At 57.5% G+C, this 21,877-nt stretch overlaps 4 protein-coding genes across 21 annotated transcripts in view; 2 read left to right on the top strand and 2 right to left on the bottom strand.

Annotated features, from left to right (window-relative positions):
- Positions 1-4,206, top strand: part of RFX2 (regulatory factor X2) — a 48,025-nt gene extending 43,819 nt beyond the window's left edge. For all 17 annotated transcript variants that reach the window (XM_065042232.1, XM_065042233.1, XM_065042235.1 and 14 more), the window contains 4 exons: positions 125-333; positions 656-809; positions 1,994-2,036; positions 2,171-4,206. In XM_065042232.1, coding sequence (XP_064898304.1) covers positions 125-333; positions 656-809; positions 1,994-2,036; positions 2,171-2,280 — 516 coding nt within the window. In that variant the 3' untranslated portion in view covers positions 2,281-4,206. The remainder of the gene's footprint in view (positions 1-124; positions 334-655; positions 810-1,993; positions 2,037-2,170) is intronic.
- Positions 4,207-4,909: 703 nt separating this feature from the next.
- Positions 4,910-7,844, top strand: LOC106145989 (la-related protein 6). The gene is made up of 4 exons (XM_065042248.1): positions 4,910-5,235; positions 5,351-5,527; positions 5,779-5,989; positions 6,289-7,844. Exons 2-4 carry the CDS (start codon positions 5,361-5,363, stop codon positions 7,258-7,260), a joined length of 1,350 nt encoding a protein of 449 aa, XP_064898320.1. The 5' UTR covers positions 4,910-5,235; positions 5,351-5,360; the 3' UTR covers positions 7,261-7,844.
- Positions 7,845-10,171: 2,327 nt separating this feature from the next.
- DUS3L (dihydrouridine synthase 3 like) lies at positions 10,172-15,586 on the bottom strand. 2 transcript variants are annotated; one of them, XM_065042224.1, is made up of 13 exons: positions 15,441-15,586; positions 14,843-15,164; positions 14,052-14,621; positions 13,434-13,475; positions 13,187-13,339; positions 12,972-13,088; positions 12,646-12,711; positions 12,460-12,570; positions 11,991-12,087; positions 11,673-11,748; positions 11,196-11,384; positions 10,982-11,110; positions 10,172-10,337 (listed from the first exon to the last, which is right to left on the bottom strand). In XM_065042224.1, exons 1-13 carry the CDS (start codon positions 15,569-15,571, stop codon positions 10,265-10,267), a joined length of 2,076 nt encoding a protein of 691 aa, XP_064898296.1. In that variant the 5' UTR covers positions 15,572-15,586; the 3' UTR covers positions 10,172-10,264. The 2 variants fall into 2 exon arrangements, with proteins under 2 accessions (XP_064898296.1, XP_064898297.1); XM_065042225.1 differs by having other exon boundaries at positions 15,363-15,497.
- A 2,325-nt stretch (positions 15,587-17,911) lies between these two features.
- LOC135576454 (uncharacterized) lies at positions 17,912-19,795 on the bottom strand. The gene is made up of 2 exons (XM_065041958.1): positions 19,013-19,795; positions 17,912-18,633 (listed from the first exon to the last, which is right to left on the bottom strand). Exons 1-2 carry the CDS (start codon positions 19,113-19,115, stop codon positions 17,912-17,914), a joined length of 825 nt encoding a protein of 274 aa, XP_064898030.1. The 5' UTR covers positions 19,116-19,795.
- Between the last annotated feature and the right edge of the window lie 2,082 nt (positions 19,796-21,877).

Below are 21,877 nucleotides of genomic sequence, written 5' to 3'. Positions count from 1 at the left end.
ATGGTTATGTGATTCAGAGCTCTTTTGGAGCCCTTCTCTACTTGAAATGGAGTTGAATTCCTGTTTGGGATGCACCGACCATGCAGGCTTGGCGTGAGTAACTGTTAACCCTTGTTCCGAGCAGGAGCAAGCCTCGTGGGTGTGCCAGTGCGAGGAGGGCATGGTGCAGAAGCTGGAGCAGGATTTCAAGCTCACCCTCCAGCAGCAGAGCTCTTTGGACCAGTGGGCCAGTTGGCTGGATAACGTTGTCACTCAAGTCCTGAAGCATCACGAGGGCAGTCCCAGCTTCCCCAAGGCAGCCAGACAGTTCCTGCTGAAATGGTCTTTCTATAGGTACATTTTCTTTCTCATTTTGGAGATATATCTGCACCATGCTAAGGGCATGTTAGTAGCTCCTTGAAAAGCCAAGACTGAGTTCTTTACTCCCATGTGATCTGTTTAACTGCTGCTCTGCCCTGGCACAAAAGGGGGTGTTGCGTTTCGGGATGGCGATAGGATTCTTCATCAACAAATTTCTTAAAGTGCTGTGATACTTGGGTTAGAGGCAGAAACAAAGCACCGCATCCCGCCGTACCCTCGGGGTCAGGAATTCAGCTCAGCTGTGAGGCGGGTGTAAAACACAACTCGTGTGTTTTGTTTCCCTGCCATTTTCCAGCTCCATGGTGATCCGTGACCTCACCTTGCGCAGCGCCGCCAGCTTCGGTTCCTTCCACCTGATCCGCCTGCTCTATGACGAATACATGTTTTATCTGGTAGAGCATCGTGTCGCCCAGGCAACAGGGGAGACACCCATTGCTGTCATGGGAGAGGTGAGACTTGCTTATTTCCTAGAAACAAACCCAAACTAAGCAGTGCTTAAAGAGACATGGATGGTTCACAAACCACACTGTGCGCTGAACACATTTTGTGACAATCAAACAGTAAATCTGGCACTTGGCTTGCAGGCAGGTCCCGTCCTGCCTAGGTGAAGCCACATCCAGTTTTTCACTCTGAAATGCACAAGTTTAAAAGCCACTGATAGCAATATAGAAACTGCTGTTACATTAAAACTGGTCTCATTTGCTCCTTGAAGCTCATGCTGGTTTTTTCCTTCCACGGAGCTCATGTAGAGGAGCCGGACAAACCAACTGTCCGGCTTTTCCTTCCCCTTCCCCTCCCGTTTGACCCGCACTGGTGCACCAAGTCAGCAGTGCTGCGAGTTCCCACTGTTCCCTGCAAATCCTCTGCCTTTAGTGATGTTAAAGGAACATAAAAGTCAGAGAGCGGCTTCCAGGCTTTCCTCCTTCAGTTTTCACCTTCACTGAACTCTTGCAATATTTCTCTTCTCCAGGAGGAGGCTGATTCTCCCCAGCAAAGCAGGATGAATCTGTCCTTCCATTTCCACTGCCCGCTTTAGAACTCCCGCTGTCCACAGTTCCTCCTGCTGCCCAATTTTGCCTGGCTTTTCAGCATTATTATAGCAATTTAGTGTTTCAGACCTCATCATGGAGGGCGACAACACATCTCTAGGACCAAATTTATCCCAGCTCTCTGGTTCTGCTGGGCCTTGCAAGCCAAAGCACTCTCCTGCCGTGAAAGCCAAGGCTTTGCAGAGAGTTACAGAGAGGTGGAGTGATGGTGGAATCCCAGGGGAGGTGAATATCTGGCCTGTCTGAGCAGCTGCCCAACAGCTGGAGAAAAGGCACCGTCCTTTGGTCTTGTGACAGCACTTAGTTGTGCCTTGGGAGGTGGAAAAATTCCTCCTCTTGCCCTTTGATCCAGAGCTTGATCCTGCCCCGGATTGTTGTGTGTGGTGGTTGCCCAGAGGTTTAAATGGCAACAGCAGAGTTTTCCCCAAAACTCTCCTGGGATTTGCTTTCTGCTCTTCACCACTGCTCTTCATGCTTGTGGTTTCTCCTGAGCGCTTGAGCTGCGTGTTAGAATTGCTCATGAATAGATGCCAACCCTCTTTCTCCATCAGCCTCATTTACCTTGTCCCTCCTTTCTCTTGCAGTTTGGTGACCTCACATCGCTGTCCCCAACAATGCTGGACAAAGGTACCTCCTGTCCCTCAAGGGAAGTCCCTCTGGGTGAGGGTTGAGTCGCTGTGGGACCTGGTGCTGGCTCTGTTGGGTAGAAGAACCCCTTCCCCTCCGGTCCCCGCTCTCATGCCCAGACCTGTCCTTTGCAGATGACATCAGTGACCTGGGCAGCGAGGTGGACACGGACTCCCGGAGCGTGGGGGAGCCGCTGGTGAAACGGGAACGCAGCGACCCCGGCCACTCGCTGCAGGAGATCTGAACCGAGGACTCGGCTTTTCCTCCGCTGGACGAAGACACCCGGAGCCAGGTTTGACGGTCGCAAACCTGAGCCTCCCCGTATCTGCGTTACTAGTGCCTCTTAGTTTCTCTTTCTGTTTACTGGTGTTTGAGGATGGGTGAGCCCGGGCGGGCGGTGGGATGGGGCTGGTTTTGGCACCTGCATCCTCCTGCACAGCTGCTGTCTGGACAGCAAAGCTCCGATGTCTACAACCGAGCGACGGAAGCCTCCACGGACAGCGGCGACGGGATGAGTGCGGCTGGGACAGGCTGTCCTCTCCAGCCCGAGAACACGGGCAAACAAGGCTTTCTCTTTCGGGGAAGGTGGTTTGTGTTTTCTTACCCACTTCTCAGACTTCACTGTGATACAAACTTGAACCAATCAGTGCCCAAGAAGAAGGAAAAATACCCAACCCTTCTCCTCCAGCCTTTCCAGATGAGCTGTCCTGGCTCTGACTTTGCCAAATCAGTCGTGCTGGGGAGCGCGGGGCAGTTCGTCTCATACCCACCCAGGGAGAGGGCTCTGGGCTGCACGTCCAGCTGGTCCTGCTGGAGCAGAACACGTGTGTGCTCAGGGACCCACACGTGTGTGCTTGGGGACCCACACGTGTGTGCTCGGGGACCCACACGTATGTGCTTGGGGACCATAGAATGTGTATTCCCACCTGCTCCCACGTCTCCCCAGCTTGGCCTTTCATCGCTGGTCCACAAGTGCTCCCGGGACACTATCAGGACAACCCAAGATACCAAAGGACTCTGAGGAAGTGGCGGCCGGTGGCAAAAGCGTGTTGGTTGCCCCCTGCGCTCTGATGCCCACGGGCAAGCCCACGAGCAATCCCCATCCTCTCCAGGGAACCCAGACAGAGGGAACTGCTCCCGCGTCCTGGGTTTTGTCAAATTCTCGCTTGATGTCCGCGGAGCTGCACCCGGAGTGCGGTGGAGGGTGCGCGACCGCAGTGCCTTAGGCTGGGCCGTTGTGCCCGATTCCCCTGCTCTGAGCGGGCCGGCACAGCTCGGGTTTTGGTAGAACAGGGGTGCTCCCCACGCCGGTGCCGTTTCCTCTCGCTGAGTCGCTTTGCCTCCTGCGGCATCGCTGCGGCGGTGGCTCCTGAGGGGCTGCGCTGGGGCAGCCGCTGCCCCAGAGGGGTTCGATTGTCCCTTCCCGTGTCCTGGGGGGTCTGGGCTGATGTGGACAACAGGGCAGAGCGGGGGGGGGTGGAATCTGGCATCGATCCAAACTGCAAAAACAACACCCCGGGGCAAATCTTTCTGTGAATAAAGACCGTGTCATAAATAGCTTTTATTATTATTCTTTCTAATGATACAGTATTTGGTGTGAGCTTTTCCAGGGGCCTCGTGTACTTCTGCATCAGAGTATATTCTATCCAAATATATTAGTTACTCGTTCCAAATGGTACTAAGGTAGCTGTGACACGTTGAAAAATCTCGCTAATAGAAAGAAAAAAGAAAGCGTGTGTAGTGGCACATCTGTCCCTCTTACTGTCCTGTGCTGTTTGTCAGGGTGATGTTTGTCTGTAAATGTAACAAGAGACAAGAGAGAAAGCTGGATTTATGTGTAAATAACACCAATGGACACTCCCGGGGTCGGAGTCCACACTTCAGGTCCTGCCGATGAGATAAAACGGTCTAATAAAACCCAAAAAACCAACTGACCAACCAAGGTTTAAACTCCCCTGTTCCCATGGAGTGATATTCACCCAGCTGGTGCGTCCTCTTCTTCACGGCCGCGACCGACCCAGCCCAGCACCTTCTGCTTCCCACGGATGCACGAGCGAGACGCCCTGGAGCTGTGCAGCACTGTGCGAGGAGGACACCCCATCCAACGCACCCAATTCCCGGCTAAACCTGAATAGCAATAAACATGTATCAAATGCTCAGGCCTGTACAAGGATTGTTGTGGTCCCGTTTTTTCTTTAATCACTAAAAGGTGTCGGGCAGATGCTGCAGCACTGGGGGGAGATGCAGGGTCTGGTCTGATTGAAGCAGTTTTGGCCGGGGATCCGTTGCGTGCAGGGAGGTGGATTCACTGCGAAACGGCGGCTGGTTTGGGAGGTGAGACCAGAATCCACGGAGTGGGAGACGGGGCTGCAAGAAGCATCTTGTAATGATGCTTCCAGACTGTTTGTGGAGGATGGGAGCAGGACACAGGGATGTGACCAGCGACGGGTCCTTCCTGCCGGGAGCCCTCGGGCGGGGGAAGGTGTAGCCTCAGCCTCTCCCTCTGCATCCTTTTTCGCTCTCCCTCTGCATTGTGCCCAGTCGTGCAGGGGTGGCTGGACCAGCCTGAGCCTCTCCCTTCAGATGCCAAGTCTCAGGGCCCAAACAAGGGGGTTATTTCCCCCTGGGGACTCAGCAGCACCTCCTGACGCTGAGCAAGAGGTGGTGGGTGAACCATCCCTGGAGACATCCCAGGCCAGGCTGGACGGGGCTCTGAGCAACCTGAGCTGGTGAAGATGTCCCTGCTCATGGCAGGGGGGGCACTGGGGAGCTGGGAAGGTCTCAACCCAAATCATTCTATGATTTTACGCTTCACAGCAGCAGTTCATGGCCGTACCGGGTACCATGGCCGTACCAGGTACCGGTAGCTCTGTCTCTGCCCCTCCACCTGCTCTGGGTCACCGCAGGCCGGCCCGGCTGCTCCCAGGCTCAGGTGGGGCTGTTTAAGCCCTGACAGGTCTCACCTGGAGCCTGGTGGGTCCATAAGCACCCACCTGGGCTCTTTGTGGGCAGCTCCCCTTATAAACCAGCAGCCTGCTTGTCCTGAGGGCTTTTTCTTTCTTTCTTTATTTCCCTCCTTCTTTTTCACTTTATCTTTCAGGACCCTCACTTTGGAGGTGGGGAGGGTTGGGCTTTGCTGCCTGTGGGTCTCTAGGATGTAGTATCAGGATTTTCTACCCTTCCCAGTGCTGCCAAGCAGGTAAGAACACAGCAATGAGCTGCCTCTGCTCCCCCATGGCTGGGCTGGGCTCGGCTCAGGGGCTCTGCAGTTAGGAGGTGTCCCAGCCCTGTCCTCCTCCTGTTTGCCGTCCCAGATGAAGGACAATGTCGTCACGTAGCTCCGGAGTGGCCCTGGGGCTCGGTTCCCAGCCCAGCTGCAGCAACTCTGTGATAGCGCAAAGAAACTCTGTCCCGGCACTGAACGTCCGTGCGTCCCAGAGCCGCTCGCTCGCCCTGCTCAGCCGCCAGGGATTCGGCAAGGGCTTCAGCGGGTACGTGGCTGTTGGGATGTGCATGGGGTCTCACCTCGTGTTTGTCCTCAAGGGAACGTGTCTCTACTCTGGGATGGGTTTAGATTCACGGTCTCAGCACCGGGAGCCTCGCAGGGCGCAGGCTGCTGTTCCCCTGTGTTCAGGGCAGAGCTGGTGTCCCTGGTGTCCCTGCTGCCCTTGTGGCAGAGACTGGGCAGTGCTGATATCCCAAAGCTTACCAGCACACGTCTGTCTCCCCACTGCTCTGCCAGGAGCTTCTGCAACGTGAGCGATGCGTTGGGGGCTGATCTGTTGGACCGCAGCTGCTCCATCCCCGACCCACAGCTGGTCCAGAGGATCGTGTCCCAGGTGGAGTTCTACCTCTCCGATGAGAACCTGGCCAAGGACGCTTTCCTGCTGAAACACGTCCAGAAGAACAAGATGGGCTTCGTCAGCATCAAACTGCTGACATCCTTCAAGAAGGTAGGTGGCTTCTGGTGCCAGCCAGCAGGGCTGGGAAGTGGCCCTGATGTGGAGGGTGTCCGTGTGTCTGGGTGTCCTCTGGCTGTCTCTGATGGGGTGTATGGGGAGGTCCAGGTTGCCATTTCCAGAGGCCATTGGGAACATTCTCCTGCAAACCCCAAAGATGCTCATGTGGCATGGGGACGTTGCTTTGCTGTGGTTTCAGGCTGATGGGGCCGCAGCCTGCCCGGACAGCAGGCTTAGGGTGGTCCCTGCCTGAGATGCTCATGGGGACGTGGTGACCCCCGTCTCTTCCACAGGTGAAATACCTGACGCGTGACTGGCGGCTCACGCTCTACGCCCTGCGGTTCTCGGAACTGCTGGAGGTGAATGAGGAGGGCACCAAAGTGCGGCGGCGTGTCCCCATCCCAGAGTCCCTGCTCAGCATCCCCCCCAGCAAACTGCTGCTGGCCTGGGAGCTGCTGCCCCATGAGCAGGACACGCTGTCGCCACCGCAGAAAAACTTCCTGGAGACCATCACGAGGATGTTCAGCCCCTTCGGCGCCATCACCTCCATCCGCATCCTGCGCCCGGGCCGCAAGCTGCCCTCGGATGTGCGCAAATACGCGTCACGCTTCCCCGAGCTGCTGAGCCGGTGCTGCGCGCTGGTGGAGTACGAGAGCCTGGAGAGTGCCCGCAGAGCCCTGGAGGAGCTCGGCCACCCGGGCGGCCGGAGCATCAGGGTGGTCCAGCTCAGCGGGAAGGTTTCCAAGAAGAAACTGGAGGCGGTGGAGGAGCTGGTGGATCAGCTGGGTTGGAAAGCGCAGGCGACAGCCACGACGTTTCCCTACGGCCTCGGGGGCTCCCTGCTCGACAGCGCTCAGGAGCTGAATGGTGCCTCGGCGTTGCCATCGCTCCTCCTGAACAAGGAGCCCTCGGAACCCACGTGGCCCAGCAGCGACTTTAATGCCAGCGACTGGAGTGACACCTTCACCGGATCGCTCCTCTGCAACGACGTCTTCCCTCCCTTCGACGCCAACGTGGGCACCGGCAGCTGCACCAGCCCCGAGAGCCCCCGCGGTGCCTGGGGCAGCGGGGCGCCCGCCTGGGCCCCCTGGGCCGGCAGCTCCTCTTGGGATCCCAAACCCCACCACGGGATCCCCCCAGCAACAACCGGGGTGTCCGAGCTCCCCGGGCTCTGCGACGGGGTCCTGCGCCTGCCCCACGGTCACAATGGCACCGGCGGCTTCTGCGGCAGCATCGGGAGGGGAGAGCTCGTCCTGCAGCGCTGAGGCTTCTCTACATTTGGGTTTGGGGATTCGTTTTTTCTCCTTTTCTCTGTGCCCCCCCAGAGCTGTGGTGAGTGCTGCAGCTGCTCCAGGGACCAGAGTTTTGGGCCAGGATGAAGCTCGGGGTGCTGAGCGGCAGCGGGGGCTGCACCGTCACCAGTGTCCGGGATGGGGACTCAGTGCACCTGCTGCCGGCCGGACCCGCGGAGCTGGGGTTGCCAGGTGCTCCATGGGCCCCAGGTTGTGGAGCTGGGGTGGGAAATGAGCAATAAAGGGAGATGAGATTTCCAGGCAATTTCTGGCCAGTGTAGTGATTGTCTGGGTGGTTGCAGGACCAGGGAGTGGAAAAACAGCTGCCCAAGGTGCAGCCAGACAAGGGCAGGAGGGTCCCTGCCCTGCAGTGCCTCCCTCACCATTCTGGGGGTGATTTGGGGTTATTTTGCTGCAGCAGGGAGGCGAAGCCGGGTCTGTGGTTCCCAGTGCCCCTACACCCCACCCCACACAGGCATAGAGCAGATCCGGAAAAACAGCATTTAATGGAAAGCCAAAAAGAAAAAAGATCCCATGAAAGCCACTCCAGCCCCCCTCCCCCCTAATGCAGCATCCGTCCTCCCAAACCCCTCCAGCCCCCTCCCTAATACAGCATCCCGTCCTCCCAAAGTTCTTCAGACCCCCTGCAGTGCAGCATCACATCCTCCCAAACCCCTCCATGCCCCCCCCCCCAATACAGTATCGCGTCCTCCGTAACTCCTCCACCCCCCTCCCCAGTGCAGCATTGCATGCTCCCAAACTCCTCCAACCCCCACCCCGCCTGGAATCCCATTCCCTGCTCTTGGTCTAATCCCCCCCTGCCACCCCCGCCCTGCGCTTGCTGGGGGGCTCAGACTCGGGGCTGTGCCCCCATTCGTGGCCCCGTTTGCGGCCCCGCTGCTCTGCCGGGGCAGCCTGGGACTGCGGCAGCTCTGTTTCTGTGCTGCGCTTGCTGGGGGGCTCGGGGCTGTGTCCTGTTCGTGCCTGCGTTTGCGCCCCATCTCATCAGGCTTGGGGATGCTGCTGAGTTCTTTCTTGCCCCGGGCATCTTGTACGATGGTCTTCTTGGGGACGGCAACGTGGCTTCTGGGGTCCCCAGTGGCTTTGTTCTTTGGTGCAGCCGAGCAGCTGGGGCGGACATGGTCGGCTGGAGTTGTCCCTGCAGCGGTGGCCTTGCTGGAGATGGTTAGATGTGCAAATTGTCTCACAAGCTGCTGGTAGACGTGAGGTGGCAGCACCGGAGTGGCTGCGGCCACCGCTGTGCCCTGGTGGTTATATGGGACCATCCATTGAACGCGGAACACCCTGGGGTCAAAGTAGCAGCCACATGGTGCCCTCAGTAGGCCTGTGAGGGGGAGAGGGAATTGTCACGGGCTTGGGGGACCCTCCATGGGCTGGTCCCCATCAACAATGTCCCCTGGGTCTGCTGGTGGCCGGGACATCCCCATGGGGTGAGCTGCTGTGCAGGGAACGGGACTGCATGCGGGAGGAGACTCAGTTCTGGGAGGGGAAACGGGAGAGATGGCCCCGGGTACTGGGGAAATGCTCAGAAAACGGGATTTTCTGGGCACACATGGCCCAGGGCAGGGCCGCTTGGCCGCGCTGGCTGAACCCCCGTGCCGGGGACAGGGGTGGTGGGTGCTGGGAGTGCCCGGGGTCTGGGATGGCGAAGGGGCCGAAGGTGCCGGGGTGTCCGAGCAGACGGGGTGCCAGGGGTGCCGTACCTGCTGGTGGGGCCTGGGGGGGCGCCCAGGCTGCAGGGATGGGCTGCTGCTGCATGGTCGGTGGGCACAGCGGGGCTGAGCCTGCGAGAGAGACAGGAGCCATGGCCGGCGCTCGCCTCCGCTCTTGTCCCCATGAGCGCCCGGGCTGCAGGGGTCGGGGTGGGTTCCTACCTGTGGGAAAGAAGTTTTGGGGGAGCACAAATGGCTGGAGCAGCCGCAGGACCAGGGGAACCCGGGAGCCGTATGCTGGGAGCACCGTGGTCGCTCTGACCATTGGTAACTAAGGACTCTTTGGGGTGTCCCAGGAAGGAATGTTGGGGCTCCCAGTGTTCCGCCCCAGCCCAAGAGCCTCCCCAGCTCCTCCTGGGCAGGGAAAGGGTTCAGGGGGTTGGGTGGGTGGTGGGTACAAATGCTTTTTGCTTTAAATATTATATTTCTGGGGGAAAAGGCACAAGTCAATGCAGCCGAGCTGTGTGTGGGAACCAGGCTGCACCTTGTGCCACACAGTGAACATGTTTGTGACCGTTGCCTGTGCTTCTGTGCACTGGAGTGATAGTGAACACGTTTGTGACCATTGCCTATGTTTCTATGCACTGGAGTGATAGTGATCATGTTTGTGACCATTGCCTGTGCTTCTGTGCACTGGAGTGATGCAGAGAGAGGAAAAAGGGACGCGAGGGGGTGTCACACAGCGCGTGTTCCCCAGACCTCACTCCAGCAGTCCCCTGGTCAGGAAACCCGAGCAGCCCTGGATCCCCCTCGGAGGGGCTGAGCTTTGCCAGGCGGGTGACACTTGGGAGGAGACGGAACCCACCATTGTGTGCTCCCCAAAAACAGGGCTGATGCTGCACGTCTGCTGAGGTTCTGGGACTATTTGTGCTCTGCAGGACTCACGGGGATCGGGTCAGTACATCGTACGTGGACCATTTGGCACCACCAAGGACATCCTGGGAGGAACAAGAGGGCTTTTGCTCCCACTATGTGAACCGGGACAACTCCTGCTACGAACCGGAGGCCAGAGCTCTGCAGCGGCCCGTATGCTGTTAATTAATCGCACTGTTCTCTATTAGCGAGGCACCGCTGGCCGCGAGGCTGGCTGAGCCCATCTGCTGCGGGACTCGTGGCAAGGACTCTCGTTGGGGGCGTGAAGACATCTGGGCTTCTAAAAACATCAACCTTTATTTCACTTTGGAGGCAACCCGCCCCTCGATGCCTCCGCTTGAGTCGCAGCCACAGGAAAGGGCTCCTCAGCCCTATCTGTAGGAATTGGCCTTGTGTTTGGGCAGGAAGGTGAAGCTGGTAGGTACAGGGCCCAGAAGCATCTCGCTGGAAGAAAGAGAAGAATCAAAAAAATAAGGAGAGGTTTGTGTTCAGTGCACCATACACAGTTGTTTTATGGCCCCGTGGCTCTATAGCGATGGTGACTACACTCAGGTGTCTCAACTCAAGACTTTAATCTCCCTAAAAACGAAAGCTGCTGCACAAAAGCACCCACAGTGCTGAGCTTCAGCCCCAAACCACAGCCCCAGAGGGATGAGACCACCAGGTAAGGGCAACGTCCTTCTCGCCGGGGAGTCCCCAGGGTCGGTGCCGGCTTTGGTGACCTGAACGCGGCGTCACCGCTGGCCAGGACGTGCCAAAAATCAACACGAGCCCCCCAAAATCTGCTCCCAACCTCTCGCTGTGCGTGTGTGGAGCCAGAACCCTGCTCGTGCCAAACTGCATTAAGGTCAGGTCCCAAAATGATGTAAGTCAGCGCTAGCGCGATCACATTTGGCCTCGCTTAAGACTTGAACTATTTCACACTTTGGAACGCACGCTGTATTTTCAGTGCACAGTAATTTTCTTTAGAGTTGAGGTGGTTTGACATATTTCCTGGATGCTGGTTCAACTAAAACTTTCCATAAGGTGACTTTGTGCTCTGCCTTGTCCCTTCCCACCGATTTTACTGAAACTCAACACTTTCTTACCTTATTTTAATCCAATCATCCACGTTCTGGCTTGCCATCAGCGTCTCCAGATAGTCTCTCCCCATGTAGTAAGGCGGTCGCTCGTTAATTTTCTGAGGTAGGTGTTCTAATAAGCCGACTGGGATGTACCTGCAGTGAAATGCAACAGCAGTGGGTGCGGTGGCTCGGACAACGCGGGTTCGCTGTGCTGAGCGTCCCCGGCCGGCAGAGTTACCTGCAGAGGAACGAGAGCCATTCCAGCAGGAACTTCCTCGTCTTCTCCACCCCCTGCGTGTCCGAGCCCCAATGCTCGAGGCCGTAGCTGGTGAAGTCCTTGAGGATCCCAAATCTCTCACTGGAAGAGATATCCCAGTGGCGCTGCTCCTTAATTTCAGTGAAAAGCCACGGTTTGATGAGCGCCCCTCTGCAGCAAAGAAGTGCATTGTTATTCCCCTCACTGATGCTTCTGAACATACCAACTAATCTAAGAGGCTTTCCAGCACTCATCTGCCGGCCAGTGCCGCTTGAATTTTTATCTCAATTTCAACAGGAACCTGCTGGTTCCCACAGGCGCAAAGTGATTTTACCAACTTTCAAAGAGTAGTTTGGCCGAGAAGAAACTTATGGTGTTTCAGGTCTGTTCAGGTATTTAATTCCATTTTACTCTTGCACCGATGGAGCTCAGAAGCGAGGGGGGAACACAAGCACTTGCCTTGCGATCATGATTCCCGAAACGCCCATCTGCAGGGCTCGATTAGCATCTTCATAAGACAAAATATCACCGTTTCCTGTCCAGAGGGAGAAGCCAGAGGTCAGAGCGATACAGAGGGCAAGTCAAGCTGAGCGAATCCAGGCATGGGAGAAAATTCACAAAGGACACGGGGTCCAAGAGCCAGATTGGCCAAAGAGGCCCCACAGCTCATGTTCTGAGCCCCCCAGGGATGTTGCTGACGCTCCACCTCCTTCAGGCTAATCCTTTTGAATTCAACACGCAGCATTTCCACTCCATGTGACAAAACAAAACACCTACCGAAGAGAGGCATGGGGCTGGCTATTCTGGCACACTCTGCTATGTAGTCCCAGTCCGCGCCCCTCGTGTAGCGCTGCTCCCGCGACCGGCCGTGGAGCTGGCGAAGAAACCTGCAGTGAGACCCCAAAGAACGCCCGGAGGAGGCAGAGCAGACTGGGAATAACGGGCTTCAGCAAAGGAAATGACACGGGCAGGGGTCAAGGATCCCTCTGGAGTGACGTTTATTGGGCTGGAAGCTCCCTCCCAGAGCACCGCAGGGACCATCTCCCTTTGTCATGCACGCAAAGCTCAGAAGCACCCAGGAAAACGCTCCCCGCATCTGAACTTTTCTCTGTCATTGGCAGAAAATACTAAAAGCTCATAGGCAGCTGGGCAAAGGTGTTTAAAAGAGCCACCGGGCTGTGGGGAAGGGTAAAGTCACCCCCGTGTTGCGCAGAGTTCCCCGGACACCGGCCAATGATCCCTGTACCGTGACCATGGACGCTCCCCACTCGCGGATCTTGGGGATTATTTTGTGAGCCACGTTCATCTTCTCTTGCACCCCCGTCCGTATCTTCACAGTCAGCGGGACGTCCAGCACCTGCAGAAATGGAGGGTGAGGCAGGAGTCGGCTCCATCAGCTCATCCCCCGCTGCCGGTAGATGCGCCAACTCACCGAGTTCATCCCTCGGACGATCTGTTCAAACTTGTTGGTCCGAGTCATCAGGGCGCAGCCTCCTCCCTGGGGGACAAAAAGCGGGAGAGTCAAGATTTTCTGCCTCCTCGCATAGTGAAGATGCTGCTTGGATCTGCTCCACGGCAGCTCTCTGCTCAGGGGATGCATCTCAAAAGACTTTTGGAGCATCTCAAAAGACTTTTGGAGCATCTCAAAAGACTTTTGGAGCATCTCAAAAGACTTTTGGAGCATCTCAAAAGACTTTTGGAGCATCTCAAGACTTTTGGAACAACAGGACTCACAAAATGTGCTAGAGAACATCTTACCTTCTTGTAGACCAGGTCAATGGGACACCCCACGTTGATGTCTACAAAGTCCACTTCAATTGTCTGGTTCAGGAGCTCTGCACATTTGGTCATCGTGTCTGGAAACGCCCCTTCCAGCTACCAAAGAGGGGACAGGCTGCCTGAGTTCAAGAAGCAGCTTTTCTCTTCAGACGCGAGTTATCATTTTTTTAGGTTATCAAGGTGACAGCACTCACCTGCACCCCAAAAATATCTTCGGTGTGATGGCGTTTAAGGAGAGCCCACTCGGAGGACTGGCCCTGGAGCAGGTTGGTGCACACAGCCATCTCTCCGCAGGTGACATCCGCCCCGAAGCGCTTGCAGATCCTTCGGAAAGGGAGGTTACCACACTGGGAGAGACAGCAGACACACGGTTCTTCAGATCTGCTCCGCTCCAAATGTGGAACAGCAACATTTGACAAAAGGAGAGAATGATCTACTCACCGTGGTGAGTGGAGCCAAGTAGAGCTTGCCTTGGATTTCTAGCTGGGAAACAAGAGGGATGGAGGAAGATATTCCAGTCAACAATTTTATCGCTTGCTGTGGGTATAACTCAGTGGGAAAACCAGAAGATCACCAGTTTTGTTCAGGAACCTCAGCTATTCCCTGAGAATGTATCGTTTGGATGAAAGAACCAGAAACGGAACCGCTCCAGTTGTTTTCATTGCTCGGCTTGGAGAAAACTCAAAGCAGTTACAGACCGAGGGATGCGACACTGGCTAATGGGGGCAAGGACAGAGGTGACGAGGAGGAGAGGAGGTCGTCATGCAGTACAAACCAACCAGCCCCAGCCTCGACTCTTCCAGCAGCTCGTTTCCACCCTCACCAACAGCTCAGCTCCTCCACATGCAAGGAGCCGCAGCTTCTCTTGGTTCTCCCCCTCCAAGGACAGCACCACGACCCCAAGAGCTCACCTTCCCACATCCCGCCCCTCACAACAGTAACACAGTCCCCAGGCAGCTCTGTCCTCTGCCTCTCACCCAGCCCAGAGCTCCCTCCTGTCTTCCCAAGCACAATCTCAGCCACTTGACAAGAGACAGCAGCCCTCAACCAAACTCTCACCTTCTTCTTCTCGCATGCCCGCAGCTTTATAAGATCTTCATCCGTCACCGGGCCGGCTGTTTTGATGGAGGAAGGCTCCTCGCCACTCTGCCAGGCGTCTGGTTTGGGATCTTCTCCTTGCTCTGGTCGCACAGGACATTCGGGGCCGTCTTCCAGGCCCTCCTGGGCTGTTGTGCAGTTGGGCACCTCTTGCTCCTCTGCAGAGCACCCGGTGGCTTTGCCGCCCTTCCCACCATCACCGTGGGGCTTGGCCAGACCGCGGAGATACTCATCGGCCTTCTTGAAGTTAAACTTCTTCTTGCGCAGCTGGTGCTGGAGGTCCTTGGAGAGGTTGTTCCTCACCAGCGTCTTCCCTTCCCACTGCTTGGCCAGGTCCGCGTTGACGATGTTCTGGTAGCCGGCGCCGAGGTGGGACTGGGCAAAGCGGCAGGTGACACCGTAAACGCACTTGCCGAAGGTTTGGAAGAGCACGCAGCTGTGGCCCAGGTCGCCCGGCTTCGCGGCCATGTACTCGCCGACATCGTGGAGAAAGCGGCACCGCGCGCCGAAGTAGCACTTCTCTGCACAGCCCTTAAAATGATAAAGAGCAGGGTGAGACCTCTGCCCTCTGCTTCCCCACCCAGGCAAGCCAGGGTTGGAGATACATGAGAAATAGAGACATTAATGAACTGGGTGAAGAACCCAGTTTTGGGACAACACCACTATCCTCCAGCACAGGTGAGGTAAGCCTGGTCTGCCCTGGCCCAGAACTGCTCTGAGCACCCATCGCGCCCCAGAGCCCCGTGTCCCACCTGCGTGACCGACGGGCACAGCCTGTTCTGCTCGTAGCGGGTGGGTTTCATGCACGGCCGGCTCTTGTTCTGCCCCCGCGCCCGCTTCCGCTCCGCCGGCTCCTTCTCCGCTGCTCCATCCTCCTCTCGGCTCTCCCCATCCTGACCCGGCTCCTCCGGCCTCACCCGTTTGGCGGGGGGCTCGCTCTGGGGGCTGCCGACATCCTCATCCTCATCCTCCTTCTTCTCCTCGACCTCCTCCCCGTCCTCCCCGCCCCCCCGGCCGCTGGGCTCGCCCCCGGCCCGCAGGAACGCGTGGAACTGCTCCTTGGAGGTGAGGAACCTGCGGGGACACGGCACCGGCTGAGCGGGGGTGACCGGGACACGGGGCTGCCGGGGGTGGCGGGGAGGGAGGGACCGGGCACCAACCAGGAGGGACACGGAGGGACCGGGCACGGAGTGGGGGGGGTATGGAGGGGGCGGGTTTACGGAGGGGCTGAGCAGGTACCGGGTTGGGGTTGTGGCAGGGACTGGCACGTACCGGGGGGATCGTGGGGCTGGGTAGGTCCCGGGGTTACGGATGGACCGGGCAGGGCTGGGAGCCCCGGTCCGCACTCACCGGGCACTCACCGGCGCCACCCCCGCTGCCACCGCCGCCATGCTGCCGCTCGCGGTGATGACGAAAGGGGCGGGGCGAGGCCACGTGACGGGGAGGGTATAAAAGGCCCGGCCGAGGCCCAGCAGCTTCATAGCGGCGGGCCGGGCGGGACGGGAGCGGGGGGAGTGCTGATGTCGCTCGGGGTGCCCCGAGCACGTGGCCGGGCTCTGTGCGGGGCCTTGAGCCCTCGGCCTCGCTCCGGAGCGGACACGGGGCTGGTCATGGCGTGAGGGACAGGAAAATACGCCTGTGGCCTTTTGTTTCATGACTTCTGAGGGGTTCCCTGATTCTGGCGAGGGAGTCTGGCTGCTCTGCATCTCCAGAACTCCCGGCTGCGGAAGATGGAGCTCTCTGCAGAGATACAAGGCTCACGCTCTAGGTTTTTTGGATATTTGAGGTTGTTTTGATTTTTAGGCAGTAAATACAGTGCCTAGTTTCTAGGCGTTCAGCTGGTGTGTGCCAGCTCCCATTGCACAGAGCCATAAATCTGCCTTGGAGCCATCCCATGGGCAGAACTCCGTTGTGGCTGCTCCAGCAACAGGATTTTCCATGTTGCCCTTTGGAAACATTTGCAAGCCTAACCCAGCTGAGGTGTGGGAGGGCTTTGTCTGTTTGATGGGCCGTAGGAAGAGCTGGTTTGTGCTCTGGGCCCGGGCCCGGCTTTCCTCCTGCCAGGGACGGGCTGCAGGAGGGACGGAGGAGCGGTGAGATGAGGCCATCGTGTCCCCGGGGTTTGGGGTTGTCCTTGGACATGGGCTGTAGGCAGCACAAAACTCCAGATCTGAGGGGCTGCTGCGCATGCCTGTTGGTTGTGTTAATGAGGTTAATGAGCAGCAAGCAAGGGTTGAAGCTTGTGAGGCTGGAGAGCAAAGCCTGTCCTTGCCTTTAGTCCGTGGGTGGAAGCTCAGGCTGAAAACCAAACTTGACGTGTCGGATCTCGGATGCGAGATGGCGCCTGCTGAGCTCTGCTCCCTCCTCTATACCCGCCACGTTTTCCCCATGTGTTTAGGACTCTTGTTACAACCTTTCCTGGTCCGCACCCCTACCCACCAGAATCAGCCTCGTCTGTGACGCTCTTGCTCTGGCTGGTGTGTGTTGGCCTTGGGCAAGAACTCGTAGTGAGGGGGCTCGATGTCTCATGGGGTGATGTGTTCGGAGCTCTCCTGGATGAGGTTCCCTTCCCAGCTCACGTCCCTTCTTGTTTGACTCATGCTTGGCCTGGGCTACCGAGAGGATGAGAAATAACCCTGGAGTCCAAATGCCATAAGACCGTGCTCCACCTTCTTCCCTATCCCCTGCGCTGAATCCGCGGGCTCTGCAAAGCCCTTTTATTGAAATAAGAGCACAGGGAAGCAGGCTGGAGTGCAGCTTCAACCCCGCATTGTAGCACAGGCACCAACAAGAGGAGGCAGAAAGTAACTTGTGTTTTTGGCCTTTGGGGCTGCTGGAAGCTGGCAAAGAGCAGCGGTGCTCGCGGCGTGGGGGAATTACTGCAGCTTGAGTTGGTTTCTGGGCGCGCAAGCGTTGTGTGCGCATGTGGACGGGGGTAAGACTGCATGTGGGGCTCTAATTTTACGGTTTTCCTGGTTTTGTTGCCTTAGAGCAGTTCTCTCCAGATGCTCCATCAGAAAGGCCTCTGGGCGAGCGGAAGCCCAGCAGGGTGTTCTTGCCTTTGCTGAAGGCGGGCGGGTTGCACGATCAAGCCACGCTGCTGTGAGAAGAGCTTTTGGCTAATTGGGTATTAATTAGTTTTGGAGAGAAATATGAGGAATGCGAAATACTATTCTAAGCTTCAGCTTGGCCAAGGGAAGGAAGGAAGGAAATGAGGCCCTGGGGGTTAATGAAATGATTTCACCGATGTTTTTGTGGGGCAATAAGCCCAAAGTCAGAGTGCTTTTGACTCACTATTCAGCTGAGGTCACAGACTTTTGCATTCAATCCCTTCTTGGTGCGCTGGCTCGGTGGTTTTATGAGGCTGAGTCTTGGGTTCAACTTCCCAACAGAGCCTGGCGAAGGGTCTGAGAGCTCCTGAACGAGGAGCACTCGGAACCCACCTGGCCCAGCAGCGACTTCAATCCCAGCGACTGGAGCGACCCCTTCACCGCCACCCCCCCCCCAAACCCTATCCCCTGATCTGGGTCTAATCCCCACCTGCCACCCACGCCCTGCGCTTGCTGTGGGGCTTAGACTCGGGCTGTGCCTCCGTTTGCGCCCCTGCTCTTCAGGCTTGGGGACACTGCTGAGATCTTTCTTGCTCAGGGCATCTTCTAGAACAATCTTCTTGGGGACCACAAGGTGGCTTATGGGGTCCCCAGTGCCTTTCTTGTTAGGGGCAGCCGAGCAGCTGGGGGGAACATGGCCCGTCCTCCCAAACCCCTCCAGACCCACCCCAATACAGCATCGTGTCCTCCCTAACTCCTCCACCCCCCTCCCTAATGTAGCATCGCGTCCTCCCAAACCCCTCCAACCCCCACCCCGCCCGGAATCCCATCCCCTGCTCTTGGTCTAACCCCCCCCGCCACCCCCATCCTACGCTTGCTCGGGGGCTCAGACTCGGGGCTGTGCCCCCGTTCGTGGCCCCGTTTGCGGCCCCGCTGCTCTGCTGTTGCAGCCTGGGACCACAGCAGCTCCACGTCTGCGCTGCGCTTGCTGGGGGACTCAGACTCGGGGCTGTGCCCCCATTCATGGCCCCGTTTGCGGCCCCGCTGCTCTGCCGGGGCAGCCTGGGACTGCGGCAGCTCCGTCCCTGTGCTGCGCTTGCTGGGGGGCTCGGGGCTGTGCCCCTGTTCGTGCCTGCGTTTGCACCCCGTCTCATCAGGCTTGGGGATGCTGCTGAGTTCTTTCTTGCGTCGGGCATCTTGTACGATGGTCTTCTTGGGGATGGCAACGTGGCTTCTGGGGTCCCCAGTGGCTTTGTTCTTTGGTGCAGCCGAGCAGCTGGGGCGGGCATGGTCGGCTGGAGTTGTCCCTGCAGCGGTGGCCTTGCTGGAGATGGTTAGACGTGCAAATTGTCTCACAAGCTGCTGGTAGACGTGAGGTGGCAGCACCGGAGTGGCTGCGGCCACCGCTGTGCCCTGGTGGTTATATGGGACCATCCATTGAACGCGGAACACCCTGGGGTCGAAGTAGCAGCCACATGGTGCCCTCAGCAGCCCTGTGAGGGGGAGAGGGAGTTGTCACGGGCTTGGGGGACCCTCCATGGGCTGGTCCCCATCAACAATGTCCCCTGGGTCTGCTGGTGGCCGGGACATCCCCATGGGGTGAGCTGCTGTGCAGGGACGGGGCTGCAAAGCGGGAGGAGACTCGGTTCTGGGAGGGGAATCGGGAGAGATGGCCCCGGGTACTGGGGAAATGCTCAGAAAACGGGGTTTTCTGGGCACATATGACCCAGGGCAGGGCCGCTTGGCCGCGCTGGCTGAACCCCTGTGCCGGGGACAGGGGTGGTGGGTGCTGGGAGTGCCCGGGGTCTGGGATGGCGAAGGGGCCGAAGGTGCCGGGGTGTCCGAGCAGACGGGGTGCCAGGGGTGCCGTACCTGCTGGTGGGGCCTGGGGGGGCGCCCAGGCTGCAGGGAGGGGCTGCTGCTGCATGGTCGGTGGGCACAGCGGGGCTGAGCCTGCGAGAGAGACAGGAGCCATGGCCGGCGCTCGCCTCCGCTCTTGTCCCCATGAGCGCCCGGGCTGCAGGGGTCGGGGTGGGCTCTTACCTGCGGGAAAGAAGTTTTGGGCCAGCACAAATGGCTGTAGCAGCCGCAGGACCGGGGGAAACCGGGAGCCGTATGCTGGGAGCACCGTGGTCGCTCTGACCGTTGGTAACTAAGGACTCTTTGGGGTGTCCCAGGAAGGAATGTTGGGGCTCCCAGTGTTCCGCCCCAGCCCAAGAGCCTCCCCAGCTCCTCCTGGGCAGGGAAAGGGTTCAGGGGGTTGGGTGGGTGGTGGGTACAAATGCTTTTTGCTTTAAATATTATATTTCTGGGGGAAAAGGCACAAGTCGATGCAGCCGAGCTGTGTGTGGGAACCAGGCTGCACCTTGTGCCACACAGTGATCATGTTTGTGACCATTGCCCGTGCTTCTGTGCACTGGAGTGATAGTGAACACATTTGTGACCATTGCCTGTGCTTCTGTGCACTGGAGTGATAGTGAACACGTTTGTGACCGTTGCCTGTGCTTCTGTGCACTGGAGTGATGCAGAGACAGGAAAAAGGGACGCGAGGGGGTGTCACACAGCGCGTGTTCCCCAGACCTCACTCCAGCAGTCCCCTCATCAGGAATCCCGAGCAGCCCTGGATCCCCCTCGGAGGGGCTGAGCTTTGCCAGGCGGGTGACACTTGGGAGGAGACGGAACCCACCATTGTGTGCTCCCCAAAAAAAGGGGCTGGATGCTGCACATCTGCCCAGAGGTTGAGGTTGGATCTGGGGAACAATTTCTTCCCCAAAGGGCTGTGGGGCATTGGAACAGGCTGCCCAGGGCAGTGCTGGAGTCACCATCCCTGGAGGGCTGGACAGACAGACATGAGGTTCTCAGGGTCATGGGGCACTGCCAGGGCTGGGTTATGGTTGGACTCGATGATCTTGAGTGTCTCTTCCAACCAAAATGATTCTGTGGTTCTGTTGTACAGTTCTCTTGTTGGCTGCTTGAGCTTTTTCACCCCCTGCTGTAATCAGGTCACACCAGGGTTGGACACGAGGAGCTGTGAAACCTGCATTGCGGTGCTGGACGATTGTTGGTGGTGAGTACAGCGCTTGGGTCGCCAGAGCTGTCCCTTCATCCTCCTTCAGCAGCGCTCAAGCAGTTTGGAGGAAGCCAATCCTCAAGAACTCGCTGGGAAAGGCCAAGCCAGGAAAAAGGAAAGGTTGATTGCAGGAAAGTATGAAATATATATGCAGGGAGCACTAAGTCAGAAAAGGTTCAGCTACTTCAATGTCCAAGTTAAACAAGACGCTTGTATTAATGAAAAAACCCCTTTGTGGGCTCCTGCACAAAAGTCGGATGTGTCAAGCCCCTGGTTCTGGCTACTACACCCAGGCGTTAGCTGAAAAATGAGGTTCTGTAGCAGCCCCACGAGGTCACCTCCACAGCTGCAGCGGGGTGAGAGTGGGGACAGAAAATCGGGCTGGTCCTGGTTGTTTGGATGCCTTCCGGAGCTTTGGTTATGTGTGTAAACGGGCAAATGCCACGGAAGGCAGGTGTGTATTTGCTGCTGATGTATGGGCAGGGCTGGGGGTGAACTGTGGCATCCTATCCGTCTTCTGCTCAAAGTAAAACCATTCCCCTTGTCTATCGGCTACTCTTTTATCCCGTCTTGTTTCTAAAGCCCCGTGCAACGGCGCTTCCAGCCTTCTGCAAAGGAGACTATTCCCTTTGCTCATAAATCTGCTATCAGGAAGCTGTTTCTGAGATTAAAGCTGAAATGTTTCCCATCTCTAGTTTCATGCCCCGGCTCCCAATTCCCTCCCTACTGTAACTGCCAGGTCTGTCTCCTCCCAGTTCATGTGGACACATGCTGGATTCTCCATACCCCACGCCAAGACCCTGAAAGCCACTGTGTCACATCTGCCCCAAGAAGAGCTGTGGTGGGGACACTTTGGAAATGGTTTGAGCTCCTCAAGTGCTTGTGACCGGCTGAGCCAGGCTTTGGGCAGGCAATTGTGTTATGGCATTTAGAATATCTGTTGTTGTAGCTCCCTCTTGACTAGTTTAAGAGCCGCTCAGAGCTCTGACTTAGTCTTTGGCCCATGGATGGAGCAGCTAAAGGTCATTATCTGGGCAAGGCCTGCGTGGTTTTGGGATGAACTGGGAGCAGACTGAAGTTCAGGGTCTGTTGTGGAAATTGTACCACCTATGGCAGGAATGATTGATCTTGAGCCTGAGATAATAAACCACGGTGGCAAGCCCTTGGATCTGGAAATGCTTTGTGGTCTGGGGGCAGGATTTCTAATGGAGGAGGGAATGGAAGGAAACACCACAGAATCCCAGAATGTCAGGGGTTGGCAGGGCCCTGGAAAGCTCATGCAGTGCAATCCCCCCATGGAGCAGGAACACCCAGATGAGGTTACACAGGAAGGCGTAACCCGGGACATCGGGGCTTGTGTGGGACCCCAGGTCTCTTAGCTGTGACGCTCAGCCCTTCGTTAGGCCTTGGAGGGGCCAAAGCTTCGTTAAAGCTTGAAGAAGACCCCAAGCCTTTTCATCAGACCCTAAAATGAGATAAAGCCAAGGCAGGAGTCCCGGAGGGGCTGATTTCTTGGCGGAGGTGTGATGGGAGCATCAGGATGTGGCTTCCCCAGCGCCCCGGGAGTGAGAGAGGCCCCAGTTCTAGTCTGGGAGCCCTTGTCACCTCAGGTCACCCTGTCACCTCATCACACAGGTTGGCTAATCCCTCCATCCTCCCTTGTGACT

The sequence above is a fragment of the Columba livia genome, chromosome 27 (genome assembly GCF_036013475.1).
Source record: "Columba livia isolate bColLiv1 breed racing homer chromosome 27, bColLiv1.pat.W.v2, whole genome shotgun sequence".
NCBI classification, from domain to species: domain Eukaryota; kingdom Metazoa; phylum Chordata; class Aves; order Columbiformes; family Columbidae; genus Columba; species Columba livia.
The sequence above is the reverse complement of the archived record's forward strand: the minus strand, read 5'-3'. Positions and strand labels throughout refer to the sequence as shown.